At 40.9% G+C, this 22,177-nt stretch overlaps 1 protein-coding gene across 5 annotated transcripts in view; it reads left to right on the top strand.

The window, feature by feature from the left end:
- LOC110050097 (uncharacterized) overlaps positions 1-22,177 on the top strand; it is a 56,803-nt gene that overhangs the window by 32,139 nt on the left and 2,487 nt on the right. For 4 of the 5 annotated variants that reach the window (XM_089284549.1, XM_089284548.1, XM_089284547.1 and 1 more), the window contains 26 exons: positions 74-408; positions 882-1,119; positions 1,235-1,279; positions 1,379-1,588; positions 2,263-2,597; positions 2,841-3,078; positions 4,581-4,643; positions 4,763-4,972; positions 5,539-5,873; positions 6,195-6,432; positions 6,691-7,254; positions 7,467-8,045; positions 8,454-8,570; positions 9,072-9,242; positions 9,773-9,943; positions 10,485-11,048; positions 11,811-12,371; positions 13,520-13,560; positions 14,224-14,341; positions 14,891-15,043; positions 15,646-15,813; positions 15,920-16,072; positions 17,447-18,010; positions 18,468-18,921; positions 19,260-19,519; positions 21,619-21,795. In XM_089284549.1, coding sequence (XP_089140675.1) covers positions 74-408; positions 882-1,119; positions 1,235-1,279; positions 1,379-1,588; positions 2,263-2,597; positions 2,841-3,078; positions 4,581-4,643; positions 4,763-4,972; positions 5,539-5,873; positions 6,195-6,432; positions 6,691-7,254; positions 7,467-8,045; positions 8,454-8,570; positions 9,072-9,242; positions 9,773-9,943; positions 10,485-11,048; positions 11,811-12,371; positions 13,520-13,560; positions 14,224-14,341; positions 14,891-15,043; positions 15,646-15,813; positions 15,920-16,072; positions 17,447-18,010; positions 18,468-18,921; positions 19,260-19,519; positions 21,619-21,795 — 7,062 coding nt within the window. The remainder of the gene's footprint in view (positions 1-73; positions 409-881; positions 1,120-1,234; positions 1,280-1,378; positions 1,589-2,262; positions 2,598-2,840; positions 3,079-4,580; positions 4,644-4,762; positions 4,973-5,538; positions 5,874-6,194; positions 6,433-6,690; positions 7,255-7,466; positions 8,046-8,453; positions 8,571-9,071; positions 9,243-9,772; positions 9,944-10,484; positions 11,049-11,810; positions 12,372-13,519; positions 13,561-14,223; positions 14,342-14,890; positions 15,044-15,645; positions 15,814-15,919; positions 16,073-17,446; positions 18,011-18,467; positions 18,922-19,259; positions 19,520-21,618; positions 21,796-22,177) is intronic. The other variant, XM_089284550.1, reaches the window with a different exon arrangement.

Below are 22,177 nucleotides of genomic sequence, written 5' to 3'. Positions count from 1 at the left end.
CGTTTCTATTTTCCCTCCAAGCAATAAAACATGGCATGAAAACTTTCACTATTTTGTCTCCCTTTTTGATCAGATAAAGAATGTCGCACCGCTATGGATATTGCTTTTGTTGTTGATTCATCTGGATCTATTGGTCGCACCAATTGGGAAAGAATGAAACGATTTCTGAAAGCATTGGTCAGTAGACTTGACGTCAGCCCATCCGCCACACACATAGCAGTTATAGCATACAGTAACAGTCCTGAGGTAGTCATGAGGTTTAATGGTATTCAGGGTACAAACCAGGTTAATCAGTTGCTTGACGGGATGCGTTATCAGCGTGGCTTCACCTACACGGACAAAGCACTCCTTCTTGCGGACAGTGATCTATTTCAGTCTTCCACCGGAATGAGATTCAATGTACCCAAGGTAAGTGATTTTCCTATCCGAGTGGGAATCCCATATCAAAATTTCCTGCCTTGTCTTTAAAGTGACCAACAGTATTAATACACGATGAGTGTACTTGTTTTCATCTTGGGTTAAAATTTTGCTTCATTTTCTCATTGAATAAGAACTTAAAGGAGCTCAGTCACGGTTTGCATATTTTGAAAAGTTTCGCCTAAATTTTTCAAATTCGTCGTTTGCAATCCGTGTCAATCTTCGCCACCCTTGACCATCCTTGTTCCTTTATGGTTTATTATTATCTCATTGATGTTTTTCTGTTTTAGTAAACTATTATTTTCAGGTTTCCTCCCATTTAAAGGAGATTTTGTGCGTGGCCAAAAAAAGGGGCAAAACACCGTGACTGAGCTCCTTTAATGAGCTCTAAACTTGTACGTGTCACGTCTCTTTTTCCATGTTGTGATTCTTGACAATCACCTTTTTTCGTACTGTTTGTGTAGTTGGCCATTGTGATTACAGATGGGAAACAGACAACAACACTGCCTTACACGAGACTTTCAGTAGCTTCACGAGGAATAAAAAATAAAGGCATTACTGTCTACGCTCTTGGAGTTGGCAGTGGAGCCGATCGAGCAGAACTTGAGGAGATTGCATCTGAGCCAAGCTACGTTTTCACATCTTCGTCATTTAGTGATCTCCAGGACATCGCTCCAAGAATTACAAAGCGATTCTGTACCGGTAAGAGTACATATCATGCACGTTTCCGTCTGATAATTTTTATATCTCTTGCCTCTTCTTGATAGTGGAGTATTTAGAAGTTTGCAGTTATACGTTTTTGCTTTTATTCCAACAGTACCGACACAAACGACAACAACAGCCCCGACACCTACAACCTCAGGTATTTTTGTTTACTTTTGTTTGAAAAACAAATGTGAGCGAAAATTTGCTTCAAATTGCACAAAGGACGAGTGATAAACGAAAACTTGCACTTTTTCAGATCCATGTGTCACTCAAGGCTGCCGTGCTCCATACAATATCGGCTGCCAAGTAGTGGACAACAAAGCACAGTGTATTTGTCCTACCTGTTCCAATATTCCTAGGCCTGTTTGCGCAACGGATGGTGTTCAAGACCTAAGCGAGTGTCATCTGAGACGGCAAGCTTGTCAGGGAGATATAACGGTTGCTGTTGCAAAGCAGGGACCATGTGGTATGTTGACCATTGATTTAAATTTGAGGCAACGTATGCCTTGGTTTTTCTAGGTCCGTATGTAATACAGTCGAACCCCGTATAAGCGACCACCCAAAATGCCAAGCCTAAGTGGTCGTATACGAGAGCTTAGACCATATTGGGTCAAATTTTTCCCTCATTAGAATATGGTAACTGCAGAGACTTACCCCATATTTTAAATGTGTTATTCATGTGAAAGTCGATTTCGAGAAAAAATACAACACTTTCCGTTCAGAAATTTCCGTCTCTTCTACTATTCAAGAATGCGATAACGTTACAACAATATTATTCAATTTCCGCTCTATTATCTGCCAAGTGGTCCTTTACGGGAGGTTAAAAACAAAAGAAAATTTCAAACTTTTAACTTTAAAAGTGGTCGCGGTCGCTTACGAGAGGTGGTCGCTGACAAGAGGTTCCAAGTATGGTGATTTGACTTGAAAACGTTTGGTGTTTTGGAAAACTGGTCGCTGACGAGAGGTGGTGGCGTACGAGAGTTCGAGGTGGTCGTAACCGGAGGTTCGACTGTATTCTTGACTCTTTTTAAATAGCAATATATCATACATTTGTAAGTTCGAAAATAAGTTTCTATATGCCTTCCAAGAAATTAAACATGAAATGAAAACATTCATTATTTTGTTTCCCATTTTTATCAGATAAAGAATGTCGCACCGTTATGGATATCGCTTTTGTTGTTGATTCATCTGGATCTATTGGTCGCACCAATTGGGAAAGAATGAAACGATTTCTGAAAGCATTGGTTAGCAGACTTGACGTCAGCCCATCCGCCACCCACATAGCAGCTATAGCATACAGTAACAGGCCTGAGGTAGTCATGAGGTTTAATGGTATTCAGGGTGCAAACCAGGTTAATCAGTTGCTTGACAGGATGCGTTATCAGCGTGGCTTCACTTACATAGACAAAGCACTCCTTCTTGCAGACAGTGATCTGTTTCAGTTGTCCAACGGAATGAGATCCAATGTGCCCAAAGTAAGTAGGTTTCCTATCTGAGTGGAAATCCAAAATCAAAATTTCGCTCATCATTTTTATTCTTAAAAATGTGACTATCGGTATTCAAACATCTTGAGTGATGGTATTACCTTCTGCATAAATGTTCCTTCATTTTCGTATAGAATAAGAACTTAGAGAACTTGGGACGTGTCGTGTAAATCATTGTTATTTTCTCTAAGTTGGGATTTTTGACAATCAGAACTTTTCGTGATGTTTGTGTAGTTGGCCATTGTAATCACAGATGGGAAACAGACAACAACACTACCTTACACGAGACCTTCAGTAGCTTCACTAGGAATGAAAAATAAAGGCGTTACGGTGTATGCTCTTGGAGTTGGAAGTGGAGCCGATAAAGCAGAGTTGGAGGAGATCGCATCTGGGTCAGAGTACGTAATCACATCATCGTCATTTAGAGATCTCCAGAACATCGCTCCAAGGATAACAAGGCGATTTTGTCAAGGTAAAAATGCACGAAGTCGATTTTTGAGAGATACGTATACCAGTGTTGTAATGTTAATGCTACAATGTGATTGGCCTGGTTTCTCGCATATTATAAACCGGTAGATCATTTTGAAATGAGTGGTGAACGGAAAAACTGCCAAAGATACGTGACACTTGCAGTTACATAGCTTATAGGTTGATATTTTAACAAATTATCAAACAGTGTCATAAAAGTCTTTGAAGAAACAGACGTTTCGGGTCCATAACCCTTCTTCAGTGTTCAGAAAACTCCACGGGCCATAGTATTTGTAATGTACAGGTGCGTGGTGTGGCATTATGCGGTGGAACCAACCAATGGAAGCAGCGTGAAATGAAGATTATTTTCCGGCTAGGAACCGTTCAGCCCAACGGTCTTAATATAAATTTCAGCGTCCTTTGAATTGTGACGTGCCTCTTGCGCGCACTACTATTTTCAAGAAATTTGGCAAAAAAAAAACAGTTCAGAAACCACGTGAATGATCTATCACAAAAAATCTGAATTATAGCATAGGGAAGTTTTAATAATACAGAACATGCAGTGAAAACGATTTACGACGAATTACGAAAATCGTCTGTGTCAAAATTTTATTAGAACAGTGTTGACGGAAAGGATTTAATGTCAGTTCGTAGTGGGCAAATTATTAAAAAAATCTATCGACTGGATTTTTTTTGAATAAACAAAAACCATTTTTAAGCCTTGTTTTTTTAACCAGCCCCGTTGCCATGGCAACAGCACACACCTTAGCAAAAATGTAAGAATAAACCCTTCTGAGGTTAACCTTGACTCTTGCAAAAAAACGGGTGCCAAAGCATAAATAGTTTAAAAGTAATGGTGAATTAGGCACAGGCACTTGAAAACTGTGTTCGGCCACCTTAAGAAGTATAAAGTTTTCTGGTTTTCTTCGGTCGTGAGTACAGACCTGCCTACGTTCGGTCTGAACTCATGACCTCGGTCAAGATTCTCCCATACAGACCGACTAAGCTCGGTTAATAAGAGCTAAATAATGCCCTGCTATAGCTAATCAGCGCGCGCGTTATATCGACTACAAACACAAGCCATATAATAACCATATAATGATACTTTACAATGTAGAAAAATAATTTAAATTCGTCCACCCAAAAATTCGATTTTTGCTCTCATTTTTCTTATGTGCCAGTCGTAGAAACCGCAAGCTGCTAAGCATGTTATTGTAGGCTGATCAAAGGAAATCTCAAACTGAAGGGGTTATAAGGCAGAACAGCATTAAAGACGTAAAGTAAATCAAATAACACGTATTATAGCTGAAAGGAACGAGGATGGTGCATTCTGGGAAGATCCAAAAACTTATTAAGGGCAAAGAACTTGATAAATTTAGGCTAAGAATGTTCATATTCGTCATCTCCGACGTAATCCTTTAACGCTTTATCATTCTGATATTGCGAATACTCAGCGCTTGAATGCTAGGTTTAATATTTTGCGTGTGTCGTTGTCTTTATTCACAGATTCAACACCAACAACGAAAGTAACAAAGACACAAGCACCAACCACAACACCAGTCACTCCTGGTATTTTACAACAAGACGTAGTTTGTTGTGTTATCAAAAATTATTGTACTGGAATTTCTTTTATGCAGTTGTGCAGCACATAATCATTCAAATATAATTTCGTATTTCATTTGTTGCAGATCGTTGTGAGACCCTGGGCTGTCGTGCTCCATACAATGTCGGATGTCGTGTGGTGGACAATCAAGCCCAATGTATCTGTCCTACTTGTCCCAACATATCAAGGCCTGTTTGTGCATCAGATGACGTACAAGATCTGAGCGAGTGTCATCTGAGACGACAAGCTTGTCAAGGGGATATGGTTGTTTTTACTGCGAAGCGGGGCCCTTGTGGTAGGTCGATCCTTACTTTGATTGCAAAGTTAGATTCTTGACAAATTCGTGCCGCATGGATTATTTTATTTCTGGTTACAGTTTTGTCCTCTGCGTTTTTGTTTTCTTCCCTCCTTTTTCGGTGGGTGGGTGGGGGGGGGGGGGGCGGTACACGTAATTCTTAACCGTGAACAAGGTTATTTTACTAATAATAAGCGTTTTTTTTAATTTTCAACCGTTTCAATTTGAAATCCATTGTTCTTTCAATGAGCAACATCAGATAGATGAAATCATGCAATTATAAGCCATGAAAATGTCACTCGCTTGAGCAAAACAGAGTCGTTTAATTTGCAAGTGTTCCCCAAGGTGATTGCCCGCTGACATTTCTTTTTTGTTTTTGGGAGGCTGAAATGTTGGGCTTCGTTCAGTAATATTTTTTTTTAGAAAAGAGAAAACACGAAATAAAAATTTGAATTTATATTTAAAAAAGAAAAGCAATAAGAACTGGTCGGATAATGTTGAATCACATACTGGACCACATACTGTACATTACTTGTTATGATTTCTCATTTTGACAATCAAAACAGATGCGGATTGCAGTCCCCTCGTGGATATTGCTTTTATCATCGATTCATCTGGATCTATTGGGCGCACGAATTGGGAAAGAATGAAACGATTCATTAAAGCATTGGTCAGCAAACTTGATGTCAGCCCATCAGCTACGCATGTAGCAGCTGTAGCATACAGCACCAATCCTGTGGTTGTGATGAGGTTCACGGACGCGCAGGATACGGACGAGGTGAATAGATTGTTTGATGGAATGCTTTGGCAGCGTGGTTTTACTTACACGGACAAAGCCCTCCAGCTTGCAGACAGAGACCTGTTTCAGACTTCAAACGGCATGAGACCAAATGTAGCGAAGGTAAAGTTATTTGCAGCTAAGAAATTATATGGCCTATATAGTGGGTTAATGCATTCAATGATTGTTAAATGTTGTTTAAGCGGGTAAATATGCAGAGCCTAGCTTGTTTTATATCAGTCATAACCATCTTGTTACAAGTTTCAAAAAGACGAAGGTTTTGTTCATTTTTCAATACTTGCAAGCAGAGAATTCTATATCTGACACTAACTGACTAATTCTGGCTCTAACGAACTAACCCTACCTACATCCTGAAGTAGGTTTTTAAAAGCTCTCCGCGCTTTTGAGAGGATACTAAGACAATTTTCAATTTCTTGTTTACAGATAGCAATTGTCATCACAGATGGGAAGCAAACTAAAACTGGTGTATACACCAGCCTTGTTGTAGCGTCAGAAGGTATCAAGAACACGGGCGCTACAGTGTACGCTATTGGAGTTGGAAACGGAGTGGACAGGAATGAGCTAGAAGAGATTGCGTCGGATTCTGAGTACGTGTTTACATCGTCTTCATTCAGGGCACTACGGACCATTGCACCGCGGATCCGAACTGGAATATGTGAAGGTAACGGTAAATCTACGTAAGAAGGTTCCCTTCACTTGTTCCGAAACTGGGATCTTCGCTTTATTAGTTATTTCAGAACAATGCGTCAAACGTCTTAGTTTTCAGGCACATACACTGTTTAGACCTTGTAGCTCATTTTCATTTTTTGTTTCGTCTCATTTGATGCATTAGGAATGCTTAGTAACCTTAAACTCATTAATATCAGAGTGCGTGCTTTAAACTCTCAATGACATAAACATATGAACATCTTTCCACAAGATCCCGAAGCCAAGTACTCGGCCAACGTTATATTTGTGATGGATTCGTCCAGCGAGACGGCTTCCACGTATAACACGGAAAAAGACCTCATCAAATCCCTTGCAAGATACCTTAACATCGACCCCCAGGGAACCAGGGCAGCTCTCATTGTATTCAACGGCCGGCCTGTGGTAATCTCCGACTTTGAAAGCTTCAGATCAGCTTCTGCCTTCGAATCCGTCGTTGATAACGTTCCTCACTATGGAGGAGACAGGAGTGTCAGTGAGGCTTTGAGAACTGCTGCAGGGATGTTTCCCAAGTCCCCGTCTTCTGTTTCCAAAGTTGTTTTCCTTGTGACATCTGGGAAGCCACTGCAAAACGAGGATTGGAATTCATTTGGTGACGTCCTTAACAGGCTATACGCCCTAGGTGTGAGGACGTACGTTGCTCTGATTGGCCCATCTCCTAGCATTCCAGACTTTAGTTCCAGTTTGGAAAATCCAGAAAACGTGTTTTCCATACCTTCACGCAGCGATATTCCAGAGCAGATCAATCAGATCGGAAGTCAGGTGTTGACGGACTCTGGTAAGCTAAATTCCACCTTTAATGAGAGAGTGCGGTAAAGCAAAACGATCCAAGTGAGTGGCTCACAGCTTCTTAATAGCATCACCCCTACCCTGACACATGTTAATCGAAAACGTTTTCGTAATTAGTAGACCAGCTACGTTAGTTTTTGTTTAGCTGCTGCTTGTTAAAGTGACTGTTTTTAAATAAACTTCCTTGTAATTTTTCCTCAGTGAGGCCATACGAGTTCAATCTCACGATGTACGTCTTGTTCGTCATCGATTCGTCCGCTGAGGTGACGCCTTCCAACTTTGGACTAGAAAAAGAATTCATAAAATCCTTAATCAGCCAACTGAACATTTATCCAGCCGACAGCGGTTCTCGAGTCGGTATTATGGTTTACAGTGATGGCCCGACAATGGTCTTAGATTTCCAAAACCAGGAAAGCAAGTCCAGTCTAGAGACGATCATCGACAACCTTCCCCATTTGAGAGGTGCCAGGCGAATCGACAGAGCTTTGAAGGCGGCAACGGACGCCCTGAGGGACATCGATGTTGATCATCCAAAGTTTGTCGTATTGGTAGCTGCAGGTCGACAAACCGATGAACCAGGTTCACAAACATTTAGTGCTGCGGTAAAACCGCTCCATCGTACTGGAACGAAAATTCACGTAATGGCAGTTGGAGACAAGGTTGATCCCAGTTACTTCCAAGGGGACGGTAAAAACAAATCCAGTGTTATATCTGTTCCTTCCTTCCTTGATCTGGCACAAGGGGCGGAAAGGCTCTCGACTGACCTTCTGGTTGACTATGGTAGGCTATTATTATTCCGCGTTAGTTTGAATTTTTTGCTATGCATATTGAGAGGTGACCAGTTGGTCGTAGATGCCAATTGCAATGTTCCGGAAGCTTCTTTTCTATGTGCTGGAAGTTGAGTTGCCAGCAGGTTGTAAGAGCTAACATTAGAAAGAAAAAGAAATCCAGGTCACCATTTGAAGATCACATGTAGCAAATAAGCCGTCATAAGATGTCTCCTTGGAGTAAGAACACAGTCTAATGACGTCAGTTCTAGAAACGCAAGCACAAAAGATTATGAGAAGGTGAAACAAAGTAGTAGGATAAGTTTTGACTCCTTTCGTTTTCCTTTCATTAATCTCTCTCGGTTCCCATTAAAGAAGACCATAAAGAGGAGCGTTAAGCTATGTTTTTTATCGCAAACAGTTGCCCCTCGGGAACCTCAAACTGCTACACCAAGCCCAACGACGGCAGAAGAAACTACTCCATCAGAAATACTATCGACAACGGAACCAAGGGAAACAACTACTGTTCCTGTGAAAGGTAATATATCCAGTTGTACAATGAGTATTTGACTGGGAGAAAAGGTTGGTGTTTTAAAGCAAACTGTCAATCCTACTAACTCGAACCCTTCAGGAAAAATGGAAAGCTGGTCAATTGTATATGATGAGTTTGAGTTCTCGAAAGTTAAAATCTGCAGAACGAAACCCACACGTAAGTTAGGTATTCGGCTTTTACCGCTGGTAAATACTAATTTATAAGAAATTGCTCGAAGGGGAGCCAAAATTTAGTTAAAGTTATCGAACAACAGTTAATAGGCAACAAACACATAGCTAACCTTGTAGCATCCCACAGCCGGCAAACAGAGAGAAGATTGCCGGCCTGAAACACGTGTTAGATGAAACACGATCTACAGGCCTAGTTAAACATCCGTACAAGAGGTACTCAGTCGTCAAAATTCTGGACTCGATCTCTATATAAATTAGCATATACGACTATCATAAATAGAAAATGAGATCAGTTACCGTTAAACTACGCTTTCAGTGCACGGGGGCTGGGGCCCGTGGGGTGGATGGAGCAAATGTACCAAGACGTGTGGGTCGGGGATGCAGACTCAAGAACGCAGATGTGATAGTCCCACACCAGAAAATGGCGGAAGGCCGTGCAATGGACCCCGACTACAGTCCCGTGCTTGCAATACCAGAAGTTGTCCTGGTATGTCTTCATAAATTATTGATAAGTTTGCAATTTTAACCCCAGTACTTTAATCTACACCGTATGAAAAATCGCGTACGACACATATCTTACTCAAAGGTTGTAAAATACGTCTTTGCCATACCTCTGTGTCCAGATCAGGCCATTTTTCTCCCATAATTTGATCAAAGATAACAGGTATGGCTTGTTCAAGCTGTGACAAAGGTGCTGTGGATTGTTTTGTGTTAAAGGTACCTTTAATTCGTGTTGCTGGTATCTTTGACGCTCTTCAAATCCCTGCGAAGTGGGTTTCAGAGGTATTGTTTACCCCTGATATATGTCAAACGTAGTTATCCATCTTCGTCTCTTAGAGAGAAGGTAGTCAAAGTCCACCTTGCGCAATGAATTATTAACCATGTTTTAGCTTCTTGCCATATTCATAATAAATTTAACTTATAGGAGCTAGTAGACAATAGGTACTCAGTAGTCGAAATTCTGCGCTGTATCTTTAGAGAGCATGAGATCAGTGACCGTTTAGTCTTCGCTTTTAGTGCACGGCGGCTGGGGCCCGTGGGGTGCATGGAGTACATGTACTAAGACGTGTGGGTCGGGGACACAGTCTCAAGAACGTAGATGCGATAATCCTAGACCACAATATGGCGGAAGGCCTTGCGAAGGACCAAGACAGCAATCCCGAGTATGCAATACCAGGAAGTGTCCAGGTATGTATAATTTTCGTTATCAAAACTTACCGTGTTTTGGTGTGCAAGTTGTTGATGAAGATTGTGTTAATTGCCAATAGAATATTGATTTTACTCTCTTCGTTTTGTCAGCCTGATGCCATATTAATTCAGAATTTAATTGTTAGGGTTTGTTATCCTCCGTAGAAGAGCTACGCTGTACATAAGGTTTGCAATAAGCTCACTAAAATTTGCAGCTGTAGTCAAGATGAGTAGCCGTAAAATCTACATTTTGATAACGAAGTCTTTAGGTATCACTACTGCCTTTAAATGGATGTCTAGTCCGTTGCAAACAACCCCAGTCTTTTGCAGGGTCACGATGCGTTTAAAGGCATTGTGAAAGTAATAAACTGTCTAGTCCAAAACCACAAACATGAACAATGACCGCGGCTCAGATCCGCAGTCACTTGACCAGGTCTCCAACTTACTCATATCACGCCCTCGTGTCTCTCGGTTTTGCAATCCTTGTGATCACATTGCAGTTACTTTACGATACCATTGTACGACTGTTTTCAATTTTCAGGTGCACCTCCTTCTGCAGTGGACATCGTGTTTCTTTTAGACACATCAAACGGTGTCACCCAAAGCGACCTTAGACAACAGAAGGACTTCGCGAAACTCGTGGCTAAACAGTTTGGCATTGTTCCTAGTTCCTCACACGCTGCAGTAATCAGTTACAGCGACAAACCAATACTGATTGGTGGATTTTTTGATTATCTTATGGGCAAAAGCTTTGAGGATATCGTAGACTCCGTGACCCTTACTGGAGGTAGGAGAAATATTCAGGAAGCTCTTCAGCAAACACAGCGACTGCTTACTAGTGCGCGCCCCGACGTTCCTCGAGTGGTCTTCCTTATAACGTACGGACAGCAGGTGCGCGAGCTTGGATCCCAGCGACTTCGGGAGATGGCAAAAAGTGTCAGGGACATGCGTGCTGTCTTGTATATCATTGGTGTAGGTGTCGATGATAATGATCCGCAGTTGCAGCCGGTTGTGGAAAGACGGAGTGACTTTTTCGAGATTCCATCCTCAAGCGACTTAAATTCCTACGTGCAACCCATTGCGTATTATGTCGTTTCCAGAACTGGTAAGCCAATTACAATCATACGATTAAGACTTCAGTTAACCTCCGGTTAATTCTGATTGGAGGTCAGTGCAAAAAAGCATAGGTGTCGGAGAAATTAGTGAAACTCACGTTGGGTTGATTAACTGGAGGTTAGATATTTAAACCGCATGATATTTAACCCGTGGTATAAATCGCGTAGTAAAACAATGAGAAGTTCGAGTGAAATGGAAAATCTCCATTTTGCAGCAACAAAACACCATCAGCAAGGCATGGTTATGTCGACGGTTGAGTGACGTGATTTTCCAGTGACTTCCTTTTTATCATTATTTCTCGTCTCTCTGGTCCATAATCATCAAGCTCGCCATTTTGATTGATTTTAGCCCGAAGATAGCAGCACCTTAACCCACCTACATGTAGCTATATTATTCAAATCTAACAACAGAACTAACCTTCGGATAAAATTTAAACTGCGTTTTAGACGATTTAACATGACTGTTGCATTAACCCTTCTTTCGGACAACCGAAGGTTATTAAATGGGTTGTGGCAAATGAAATGCCGGGGGTAACCTTGCGATGGACTACATCTCGTCCATTGGAAGCCATATACTCGTGGTTGCTTTTTGGAACTGAAATGGGAAATAAGCGCCTGCCTAGTGAGTCACGAACGCAGACTTCCATTTTAACAAGTGCAAAAACAATAAACAAAAAACAAAACAAGTGCGCCAAGTGCGCCGAACATTTAATAATTGACTGTTATTGTTGCTTTACTTTCTTACCTGTTAGATACTAGTGCACCAAAGGATTACAAAGCTGAAGTGATCTATGTCGTGGATTCGTCCTCTTTTGTTGGATTAGACAACTATCAGACAGAGAAAGATTTTGTCAAATCTTTGGCGCGCGTGTTAAACCACAGCCCCGATCGTACACAATCTTCAGTCATCATATTTGATTCCTTCCTTGAAACACCGATTCGCGTGGGAAGTTATAGAGAACTTGGTAGTTTTTCGGAAGCTGTCACCAATCTTCGGTACCTTGGCGGTTCCAGCAGCCGACTAGATTTCGCTCTAGCATTTGCTACGAGAGGCTTCTCAACTAATCGGCCCGACGTACCTAAAATAATCATCGTGATTACCAACAAAGATCCGCCAAATAGAGAGCCCATTGATTCGTTAGCCGGTATCATTCGACAGGAAGGCAAGGCTGTGTACGTCATAGCTGTTGGAAACGAGGCCGATTTTCCGAACCTTCAAAGACTGGTTGTTCGACCTGAGGACATGTACACGCCGAAGGCTTTTGCTGATGTGATGAGCTACGTTCCTTCAATTGCTTCGAACATTTTAGCACGTGAGTTTGAGACATATTTAATTTGTCCCCTTGTGTTCGGGCGTCGAAAAGGACCGTACGAAAAAGGGAAAATATGTACAAGGGTATGAGCACCATAAGGAGCCCAGTAGAAAGAGCTATATCATCTATAAGATCTATACCAACCATACTTTGATTAGTGTAGCTCTGCCTGGGACAGCATAGGTTTGTGTCAAATTCAGTAGGAATGAGCAAAAAACTCATGCGATGCGTAACACTGCCGAAAAGTTGTAGCAAAAAATTCATACGATGCGTGACACTGCCGAAAAGGTGTGTGTCAGTCTAAGAGACTCCAAAAACTACAAAATAGGGCTGCACGTTTAATTACTTTCTCTGACTTAAATAAAAGATCTTCCACTTTACACGGTGACCTCGGCTGGGATTCTTTGGAGCGAAGGCGTTAGTAAAGAAAAGTAAAACTTTATTTAAAGAGGGTAGCCCGTTCAGCTCATGGCTGGTATCCATAGGGTCCCTGTATAAATGACATCAGGTTAAAAATGCGTTCTAAGCAACTCACAATTATTCTGTTTAAGGCTCTCCATGATCTTTCTCCGACTAGTTTGAATAGTGTTTTTAAGTCTACATCCAGTGTTCACTCACATAATCTAAGAAATTCAAAATGTAACCTTTTCGTTCCTAGACCGAATACTGAAGCAGGCAAAAGGAGTTTTCAATATCGCGGTTCTGTTCTCTGGAACAGTTTGCCTTTGAGTGCTAAGATACAGCCCACTCTTAGTTTTTTTTTTTTAATCATTTATATAATTAGAATTAAATTTAACTATAGCTAATGATTCTATAGGATAGTTTTTTAATAGTTTTTAGTCTAATTCTGTGAAAATAATTAATTTAGTTACATTAGATAATTTAATTAGGTAAGTATGCACGGCTCGATGGAAGAGCACGTTATGTGAATTGAAACCGTGGATAAATAAAGAATACCTACCTACCCATCTAACAACCGGCACCAATCGAGGAAAGACTTTGCAAGAGTATAGTGAACCAGTCGTAGATTTGAGAAATACAAAGTTGTAACAAAGAAACATGCAGTAATTATAGTCGAAGGTCGATAAATATCTAACCAAGAAAGTAGTTCAGATGACTAAGATTATATTTTGTGCTCCTTTTCGCAGAGACAGTTCCATCTACCACTGCTGCAACCACGGCAACAGAGGTTTGTTTTGGTTTTTGTTCTTAATATATATATAGCGGGTTTTTTTTTCTTTTGTTTCCCATTCTCTTTTAGACTGCGGAAAAAGAAGTTTCCACATTCAGTGTACGCAAATACGCTACCAATGACTTTTATTTCAGTACTTTTATTCACTGTATCCGAATTTGGCCATCTGTCCGTATCAGGTCTGTCACTTGATATCACACGATATCAGGACATTAAACAAGGCCTCGGATTAGTTAATTGCGAATTTGGACACGGTAAGAAGTGAAAACTACTTTTAGCCATGTGTTTAGTTTCTTTTTCGGATATGGTACATTCTGGGCCTAAATCTCTGACAGGCAATTTATATTTAGTTACCTGTTTTCGACTGCCACAGGGATTTGATGGAGAGCTTATTTTATTTTGGGAACTGAAAAATAATCACTTATTGATATGATCATCTGATTATGTAAACCGGAACAGAGATCCCAGTTTAGTAAAGGAAATAGTGCTCTCGCTTTAAAATATCAACAGACATACTTAAAAGACCTTTTTTTTTGTGATGGGAAAAGAATGTACAGTTCAGGACGACGAAAAACAGATGATCGCAATGTACTAAATAGAATAGCTAAATAGAATCAGTCCGGTATGTAAAATAACATAGTGTCTATTTGCTGCATTTAGCCTTCCACCACTGTGATGACGGATGTTACCACACCAACCATACCAGCCACAACCGGAGCTGTAACCACCCCCGAACCAATAACCACAGCTGCGACACCTCTACTATCTACAACAACATGTAAGTAAACGTTTCAGTTACATGGTTTCATTGACAAGGAATCTGCTCATTTTGGTGATCGGAGGAATATGGGCCTTCTTTTAGAGATGAAATTGTCGAGAACTCTGAGATCAGCCTTGCCTCAAGTCCGAGACAAAATGTTTCCAAAATCTGGCCACTTGTGAACCCTTACAATCAATGAAACGCCTCTGGCACAACGTTCCACTGAAAAAATAATCCTTTATTAAATTCGTATTTCTGCACGCAATACGTCTCCTTATGCCATCTACGAGAAACTAAACTTTCTACTTTAGTGTGGTCTTAGTTTAAACGAGATGAATGAAATAATCATTTGTCGTTTGAGGTAAATTGTTCCGTTTGTTGTGTTGATTGGCTTGTTTACTTTTTCAGTTTGTTGTTATTGATGTTATCGTTGTTGTTTCTGTTTTGTCCCAACACACTTACTCCATCCTTTGGTTAAACCTAGAGAAATGCCCAGGACAGCATCAGATCCAAGAGATCATATTTAGCTTCATGATCTGGATTTATTATCCGCTATTTATTTTTCAGCCCTGCCAAAACCAACACCAAAAAAGCCTGGCGCTTGTCCTACAAAATACACCACACCCTGTCCCAACGATCACCTGTGTGAACACGACCGCCAGTGCCCCGCGGATGAAAAGTGCTGCAAACACTCTTGTGGATTTTTGGCCTGTACAAAGAGTAAGAGGACAAGCTTGTGTCTAACATACGCTCAGATTAAGTGATGCTAGACCAAGATAAACAACTAAGAGCACTATTCAAATGTGTCGTGGGGATTGCGTCAGTCACGTTTTCTTTTTCTGGCTACGGCCCTGACAAGCAGAGGACATCACGTGAATACATGTATTTCTTGGTGTTTAATTCGCTTCCGTTATTTTGAGTATCTCCTAAATACTCAGAAGAAACAAGCGTTCGTAACCGGGCAGACAAGAACACAGAGAGGAACAGACAGACAGAAAGGCAAAAAGACAGACAAAATGACAGACGGACGAATAATTGATGAATAATTGATTTCTCTTTAGTTATCTTCCTGAAATGTTTCCCTATAATACTGTCACACTGTGACTTTTTACTACTTTATTTATTTCGACCTTTTTACGTTTTCACGGTCAGATCAGAACCAATCACTCTTTTCGAAAACAAGACCAACTTTTCATCTAGCGACATTGTTCTCCTCATTACCAAAATGAGCAAAGAAACTGATGCTGTGCAGTGGAGCGGAGCCCTTTGTTAGAACGTTCCCATATATCAATTCTTCTTTTGTCTTTTTTCCGTTTGCACAGTGGTGCAGCTTAATAAAGCAGGGTCTTGTCCTTACCTTCCACGGCCATCGTCATGTTCTTCTCGACCAAAAGAGTGCAACTATGATACTGATTGCAGTGGAGACCTCAAATGCTGTAACAACGGCTGTGGGAAGATCTGCGTCTCAACCGACTACACCCCACCGCCTGGTAAGTAAGCACTATGGAAAATCTCAACGAGAAACACTTCCATAAGTTTTTCAGTTTTCAACATTTTCAAGATTAAATCATATCTGTTCTCTTCTTTAAATTGAAGATCCCTTCAAAGGAAGGTGTCCACCGTATTCGCCAAATAAAAAATGTCCAAGCTCAGTTCAAGATGAATGTACATGTGATTCTAACTGCGATGAGGATGATGGTTACAAGTGCTGCTTTGACGGGTGTCGACGGTTGTGCAGGAAGAAAGCTGGTAGGCGTAACTAGATCTTAGTTGGCACAATGGTGCGTAAGCTGGTGAGGTCTTTGATTAAGTCGAATAAAGGGCCCAGACAAGGTCAAGTTGCACACAGGGTTTACAGTCACAGTTAATCATATCTTAACAATGTAAATGTAAAAGTTCTAGCATGGTGATTGGCTGAGAGCAGGTCAATTAATACAAACAGTGCATAAAGTTAAAATTGAGTGCATAAAAATTAAAATTGACTACACGAATTTTAAAATTGTATCCATGTTATACAAGTAATCAAATGATTTTTCTCGCGCAATTTGGAATACATTTGAAATATTTTTCACACTCGCCCCATGGGCTCGTGATTGTTTTTAGTCTTTGAATAATTTACTTATTTATCCAAATTGCACTCGAATTTATTTCTTTACCTACATTATTTACGTTGAAGTCACTATCTCTTTTTCTTATTGGCCGAAAGCATACAGTGAAGTTTCGAAATCAGCGCCTGTGACGTCATCTAGCTGCAGCTTATACAATAATCATGTCAGGGACACTCAAGGTCACGGGTAATCATGTCATGTATGACCGCGTTGCATGACTTCTAAGGTTACTCTTGTCAAGGTCGCGCGCTTTGTGTTGCTTGCCGTCAGTGAAGAAGCACAAACATGGCTTCCAGTTTTTTTTCTGTTCAATGTATAATAAAATAATTATTAGATTCGGTTTTTGTGGCATTCAGAATAATCAAGGTCTCGGTAAGGGTTATCACAAAAACCTCATCCAGTAATTGTTTACAATCTACAAATAGTACTGTTAAATTGTAGGCACTGGAGCTAGGGGATTAGGCTGTGCTTTTTGAAAAATATAAGGCCAGTATGTGCGAAATGCCCGCGCTCTGACATCATTGCATCATTGGGTCAATGAAAGGCCAGCTCTCATTCTGCCTCACTCCCATATTTGATAAACAAAGACTTACAGCAATGACCACTTTTGAAAGTTCTAAAACGTGCAACCCTACAACTGTTCAACCTCTGCACGGCAGACTCGTCTCATTCCAGATTTAAGCCAGCTCGTCAGAAGTGCCAAGCTGGTTATTAAAAAATACTTTCGCTTTGACAGTGACAAGATTATTGCTAAACCTTTCTTTAGCGTCCTATACCCTTTCCTATGTAGTTGACGTTCTGTACACAGGTTGCCCATTTTTCCGTAGTTTAGATAAACGGGCAATCCATAATTATTCTTGTGGTAGTACTCTGTTAAAGATAACAAAAAGCAATGTTTTTAGTTGATTATTTTCTTCTCTGTCACAATACCTACATGAATACATGTATAACTGGAATTCCCTCTGGATTCCTGATTTCACTAGTCTACATTTTCTCATGTTTATTTTTTTTCTAGAACCGTCATGCGTCCAAGGGGTTGACGTTGCCTTCCTAATGGACTCGTCGGAAAGTATCACCGACGAAGATTTTGAACGGGAAAAGAAGGCCGTGAAGGAGATAGCTCGAAAATTCTTAAAAGCCTCGCGAAAAAGCCGAGCTGGTGTCATCATGTATAGCGGTAGACCAGAACTAAGCATTGACTTCAGAAGTCAAAGTTCCTTGGACACCTTTCAGTCTGAGGTGGAAGCCCTGTCACACAGACGTAGTAAGACAAGGATAGATCTTGCCCTTCGCTATGCTGCGGATTCTCTGTTTTTGAATCGGCGTCCTTCTGTGATCTCGATTGCTGTGGTGATGACCGACGGGGTGCAAACACCCGAACCTAATGTCGAGCCTCTTGGTAAGGCTGTGGTACCTCTGCGTTCAAAGGGGGTACGCGTTCTCGCGGTGGGCGTGGGACCCAGGGTGAACCGGAGTGAGTTGGAGGAATTGGTTACCAGTCAGGAGGATGTTTTCAAGATGAGCTCGTTTCAGGAATTACTGGACAAGTCTGATAAGCTTCTGGAAGCCGTCTGCCCACGTAAGTAAACAAAAAAAACCAAGGTTAAATATGAAGGAACAATACCTCTGCAAGGATTTTAGTGAAATTGTTAAAATCAACGGTCAATACCAAAAGCGATTTCAGTGTCATTTGTTCTTTACCTAAAAACGAAACGTCGTGGATTTATCAGCAACCTAGGCTTCCCCTTGATTCTCTCGATTAGCTATTTAATGACATAATATAACAGAAAGCCGATGCCTTTCATATTAACTCTGTAATTAGAATAATCCAGTTAGCTCTTTTTTCCTAATCCATCAACAAATAAACGAAGTTGAACAAGAATCATCTACATTCTGTGACATAAGCTATCATCTCCCAATGAGCTACTGACATTCTTCCCCTTCAGTAATCCGTCGCTTAAAAGGTAGACTCTATTAGCGTTTATTCACGTAACTAAGAATTCATAGTGATATTGTTTTATACAATTACTTAAAAGAACCACCAGGTCTCATTGGCACAACACCAAGAGAAGCAACCACTGCAAGCACAACACCAAGAGAACCAACCACCGGAACAACTTCACCAATACCAACGACGCAGTCTTCCACAACACATTCGTCAGTCAGTACGACTCCTAGCGAACCCGACCCGAAGTGTGACCAGCTTTTGGATATTGTCTTCGTGATGGACTCTTCGCGGAGTATCGACGCGCCACAGTATCAGCAAGGGAAAAACTTTGTCAAGAGACTCGCCTCCATTTTTAATGTTGGAGCGGGAAGTCGAGCAGCAGTGATCATCTACAGCGACGATACGCAGCTGAAGATTACTTTTGACCAGTACAATAACTTGGATAACTTCCTGTTGGCAGTCGACGAGTTGCCCTACCTTCAGAAGCGAACGAGAATTGACAAGGCGCTTACTATGACCTCTCGAGTACTACAGCAGGCCAGGTGCGGTTTTCCACCTTAATTTCGTAAGTTTATGTAGACAAGACTAAACAAGGCATTGCTACGTACATCTAATAAATTCCACACTTCTCGTAGAGTTGTGCCGACGAAAAAGAACTTTGGACATCGGTTTACTATCTTGGATTGGTTGTTGTTCCCAAGTGAAACGCTAATTGTCCCGACATGAACGCAGTCGGTTTAAAATAAATGGAAATTCTCCCAGGAAGTTTCTTCTGCATTTATTTGTTTCTATACTTTATCCCACGATTTGGGAGAATTTTTGTGCACATTTTAAAGCTTTGAACAAACATTTTTGTCATTATTTTTATCATTCTTTACAGACCAGGCTTCCCGAGTGTGGTGATCGTCATGACTGATGGACGTCAAACACGTGATCCAGATGCAGTTGATCTCGATGTCGCCGCCGACCCTATTCACCGTCAGGGCGCGCGTGTGTTGGTGGTTGGAATCGGACCTGAAATATCCCAGTATGAACTTCGTTTGATTGCGAAAGATTCTTCATATGTTTTTACTGTCCAATCATTCGAGGGCTTGAGAAAGGCTAGTCGTGATGTGGCTGCTTCTGCATGTGTCAATCCAGGTGAGTTTATTGTTAGGGGACACAATTAGCATTGCTGCTAATTGTGTCCCCAATTAGCAGCAATGCTAAATACCCCAGACACGTTAATAAAGGTTTTTGTTGTTGTTGTTGTTGTTGTTGTTGTTGTTGTTGTTGTTACAGGATCCTAGCCAGCCTCCACCATTTTCGATGCCATCGAAACTTTAACAAATTGACGTCAGTTTGTCTGTGTCTGTCCTGTTATTGATCATGAATTTCGTCATAACATTTTCAAAGTAGCTGTGGATCCACGAGGCGATAGCCGAGTGGATCCGCAGACTCGCTGGAGAAAGCTCATTGACGCATCGCATAAATTATAAATTCGTGTGTCTGTCCACTTATTGACAATAAAGATTAGGCAACGAGCGCGCGAGAATTTCTGCAGTTATCGTAAAAATTAATATTGCATGGTGAGGCGAAATGTTATTGGTTTACTGTAAGTTTTGTTCCTGAAAGTATGTTCAATTATCTTTAGTAGTTTTACAGTGATTTCCTTCGTTTCGACATTCTCAGAATAAAATATAATAGCCAAACTCTCGCATGTAAACAAAAACAAAGGTGTGGCTGACTAGGGCCCTTTAAAATCTCACGCGTCCCATGACGCGACAAGGACTGATGATGATAAAGTTTATCATTGGTGCTTTTGTTGTTGTTGCGGTTGTTGCTAATGTTGTGGTCGCTGTTTTTATTGTTGCTTTTTTTCCGTTTATTGTTGTTGTTGTGGTGGTTGTTGTTCCACCTTCGCTGTCGCTGAACTACCGCTGCTGCTGTTGCTTTTTTTTTTTTTTGTCGCTGTTTTGTTGTTGTTGTTGTTGCTGTTGACGCTATTGTTATTCATGTTAATGATGCACTTTCTGCCACTGTTGTTAATATTTCTGTTCTCTCTTTCGTTGCCGTTGATGTTGCTGTTATTGTAAATCGTGTTGTTGTCGTTGTTGTTGATTATGATAATGTCATTTTTCTCTTTAAAGTCTAACAGATTAGCAATTTTAGAATTTGTACATTTTAGAAGGAGATTGCTGTATCATTTCAAGATATTCATACCTGCAGTTTTTTAAGGAAGTTATTTTTGAATAGCTTTATTCGTAATTTTCATTTCCAACTGTTACAATGACCAACATTTCCAACTGTAGGTGAATTGCCAGTCATCCTACTTAGTAAAAGATGCGCGGTAACAATAATCATCTCCTGCTTTTTACATGGTGATTACTCGCTAGTTTTGAAGATTGCTATGCCAACTGCCTCTTTATTTGCATTTGAAAATTAAATCACATCCATTGTTTCGGCTCATCTTGAGTTATTTTGGAGTGGAAGCAGGTGTTTGTGCTGTATTTGTGAACTACAAAGTTATCATTTTAATTCCAAAGCAGTCATTATTATCCGTCAGGTGAGAATACCTTAGTGCAGAAAGTGAATGCCGAAGGAAGTGCGCATATGAAAGAATTCGCTCTTTTGTCTCTCGGCACAAATGATAGCACACGATTTACTTATCGAGTTTACTTTGCGTCGAATGCAAACATCAGAGCCCGAGATCAGGAATCCCCTCTTAACTCTAATTCATACTGGGTCGGGGAGGGGGTGGTGCAGAAAGTGCCCACGTTGACCTTAACCGGCAATAACTTTTGCCAAACTCTGCGACTCTGTCTGGAATTGAACTCATTGGAAACAATTTGGCACTGCATTTAATTTTACTTAGAACTTTCTCTTTCAATGGCAACCATATCTTTGACAGAAGGTCTTATGCGTCCCATGTCGCGATATAGCATTATAATGGTGCAATACGCATACTCCCCGTGGTTACTGCTAAAGAAACAGGAGAAAAGACCTACGTGTCAAGACCGGTCGGATATGGTCTAACTACATGAATGTAGTGTGCGCAGATTGCAACATATTGCGAGCTCTTCTTGTTCATAGTCAAGGTTATCCAAACAACCTGTAGAGAGGATTGCAGTTAAATATAGGAAAGAGGTAAAAGTACTGTTTCCTTTGTAACCGACCATTCCCAGCAAGGGAGGAGGAATGACCGGCTATCAGAATACAACTACACCATTTAATAAGCAGCTATTGTGTTTTTGCTACAGGAATATCAACGACGGTTAGTCCCATTGGTCAGTGTCCAGAGATATCCGATCCTTCTGGTGGCTCCTGTTTTACCTACAACCACACTTGCCTGTCTGACGAACAGTGTTCCTCCGGTTTCCTTTGCTGTTTTGACGGCTGTCGGCTTACATGTCTACCGTCTGTGGGTGAAGTAACCGGTAATTGCTACCGTTGTTATTGTTGTTGTAGTTGTTATGGCTACATCTGGTTATTAGGGCAATACGAGTACAAACTCTCGTCGTATAAATGTAAATACCCCAAGAGGTGTTTTTTCTTACTGCTCAGTTAGAGCCAGTATTGGCAATGCGATCAATGTCGTTTCAGCTTTCAGCTATCACCTAATGACAACAACAAGAAAGGGCCTGCCTTTAGCCTTCCCTTGCTCTTACCACCTCTTTAGCAAGGCTTAAGTTGCCGTTTAGTCCTGCAGAAAAATGCTTTGAGCTCAAGAACACTCTAAGGCGATGTTTGGACCGAAAAAGTAAACCTTACTTTCCTGGCTAAGGGAAAGGACAAAGGTATCCATGCCACTGGGAGCTG

The sequence above is a fragment of the Orbicella faveolata genome, unplaced genomic scaffold (assembly GCF_042242905.1).
Source record: "Orbicella faveolata isolate gen_17 unplaced genomic scaffold, um_ofav_v1 contig_13, whole genome shotgun sequence".
NCBI lineage: Eukaryota > Metazoa > Cnidaria > Anthozoa > Scleractinia > Merulinidae > Orbicella > Orbicella faveolata.
The sequence above is the reverse complement of the archived record's forward strand: the minus strand, read 5'-3'. Positions and strand labels throughout refer to the sequence as shown.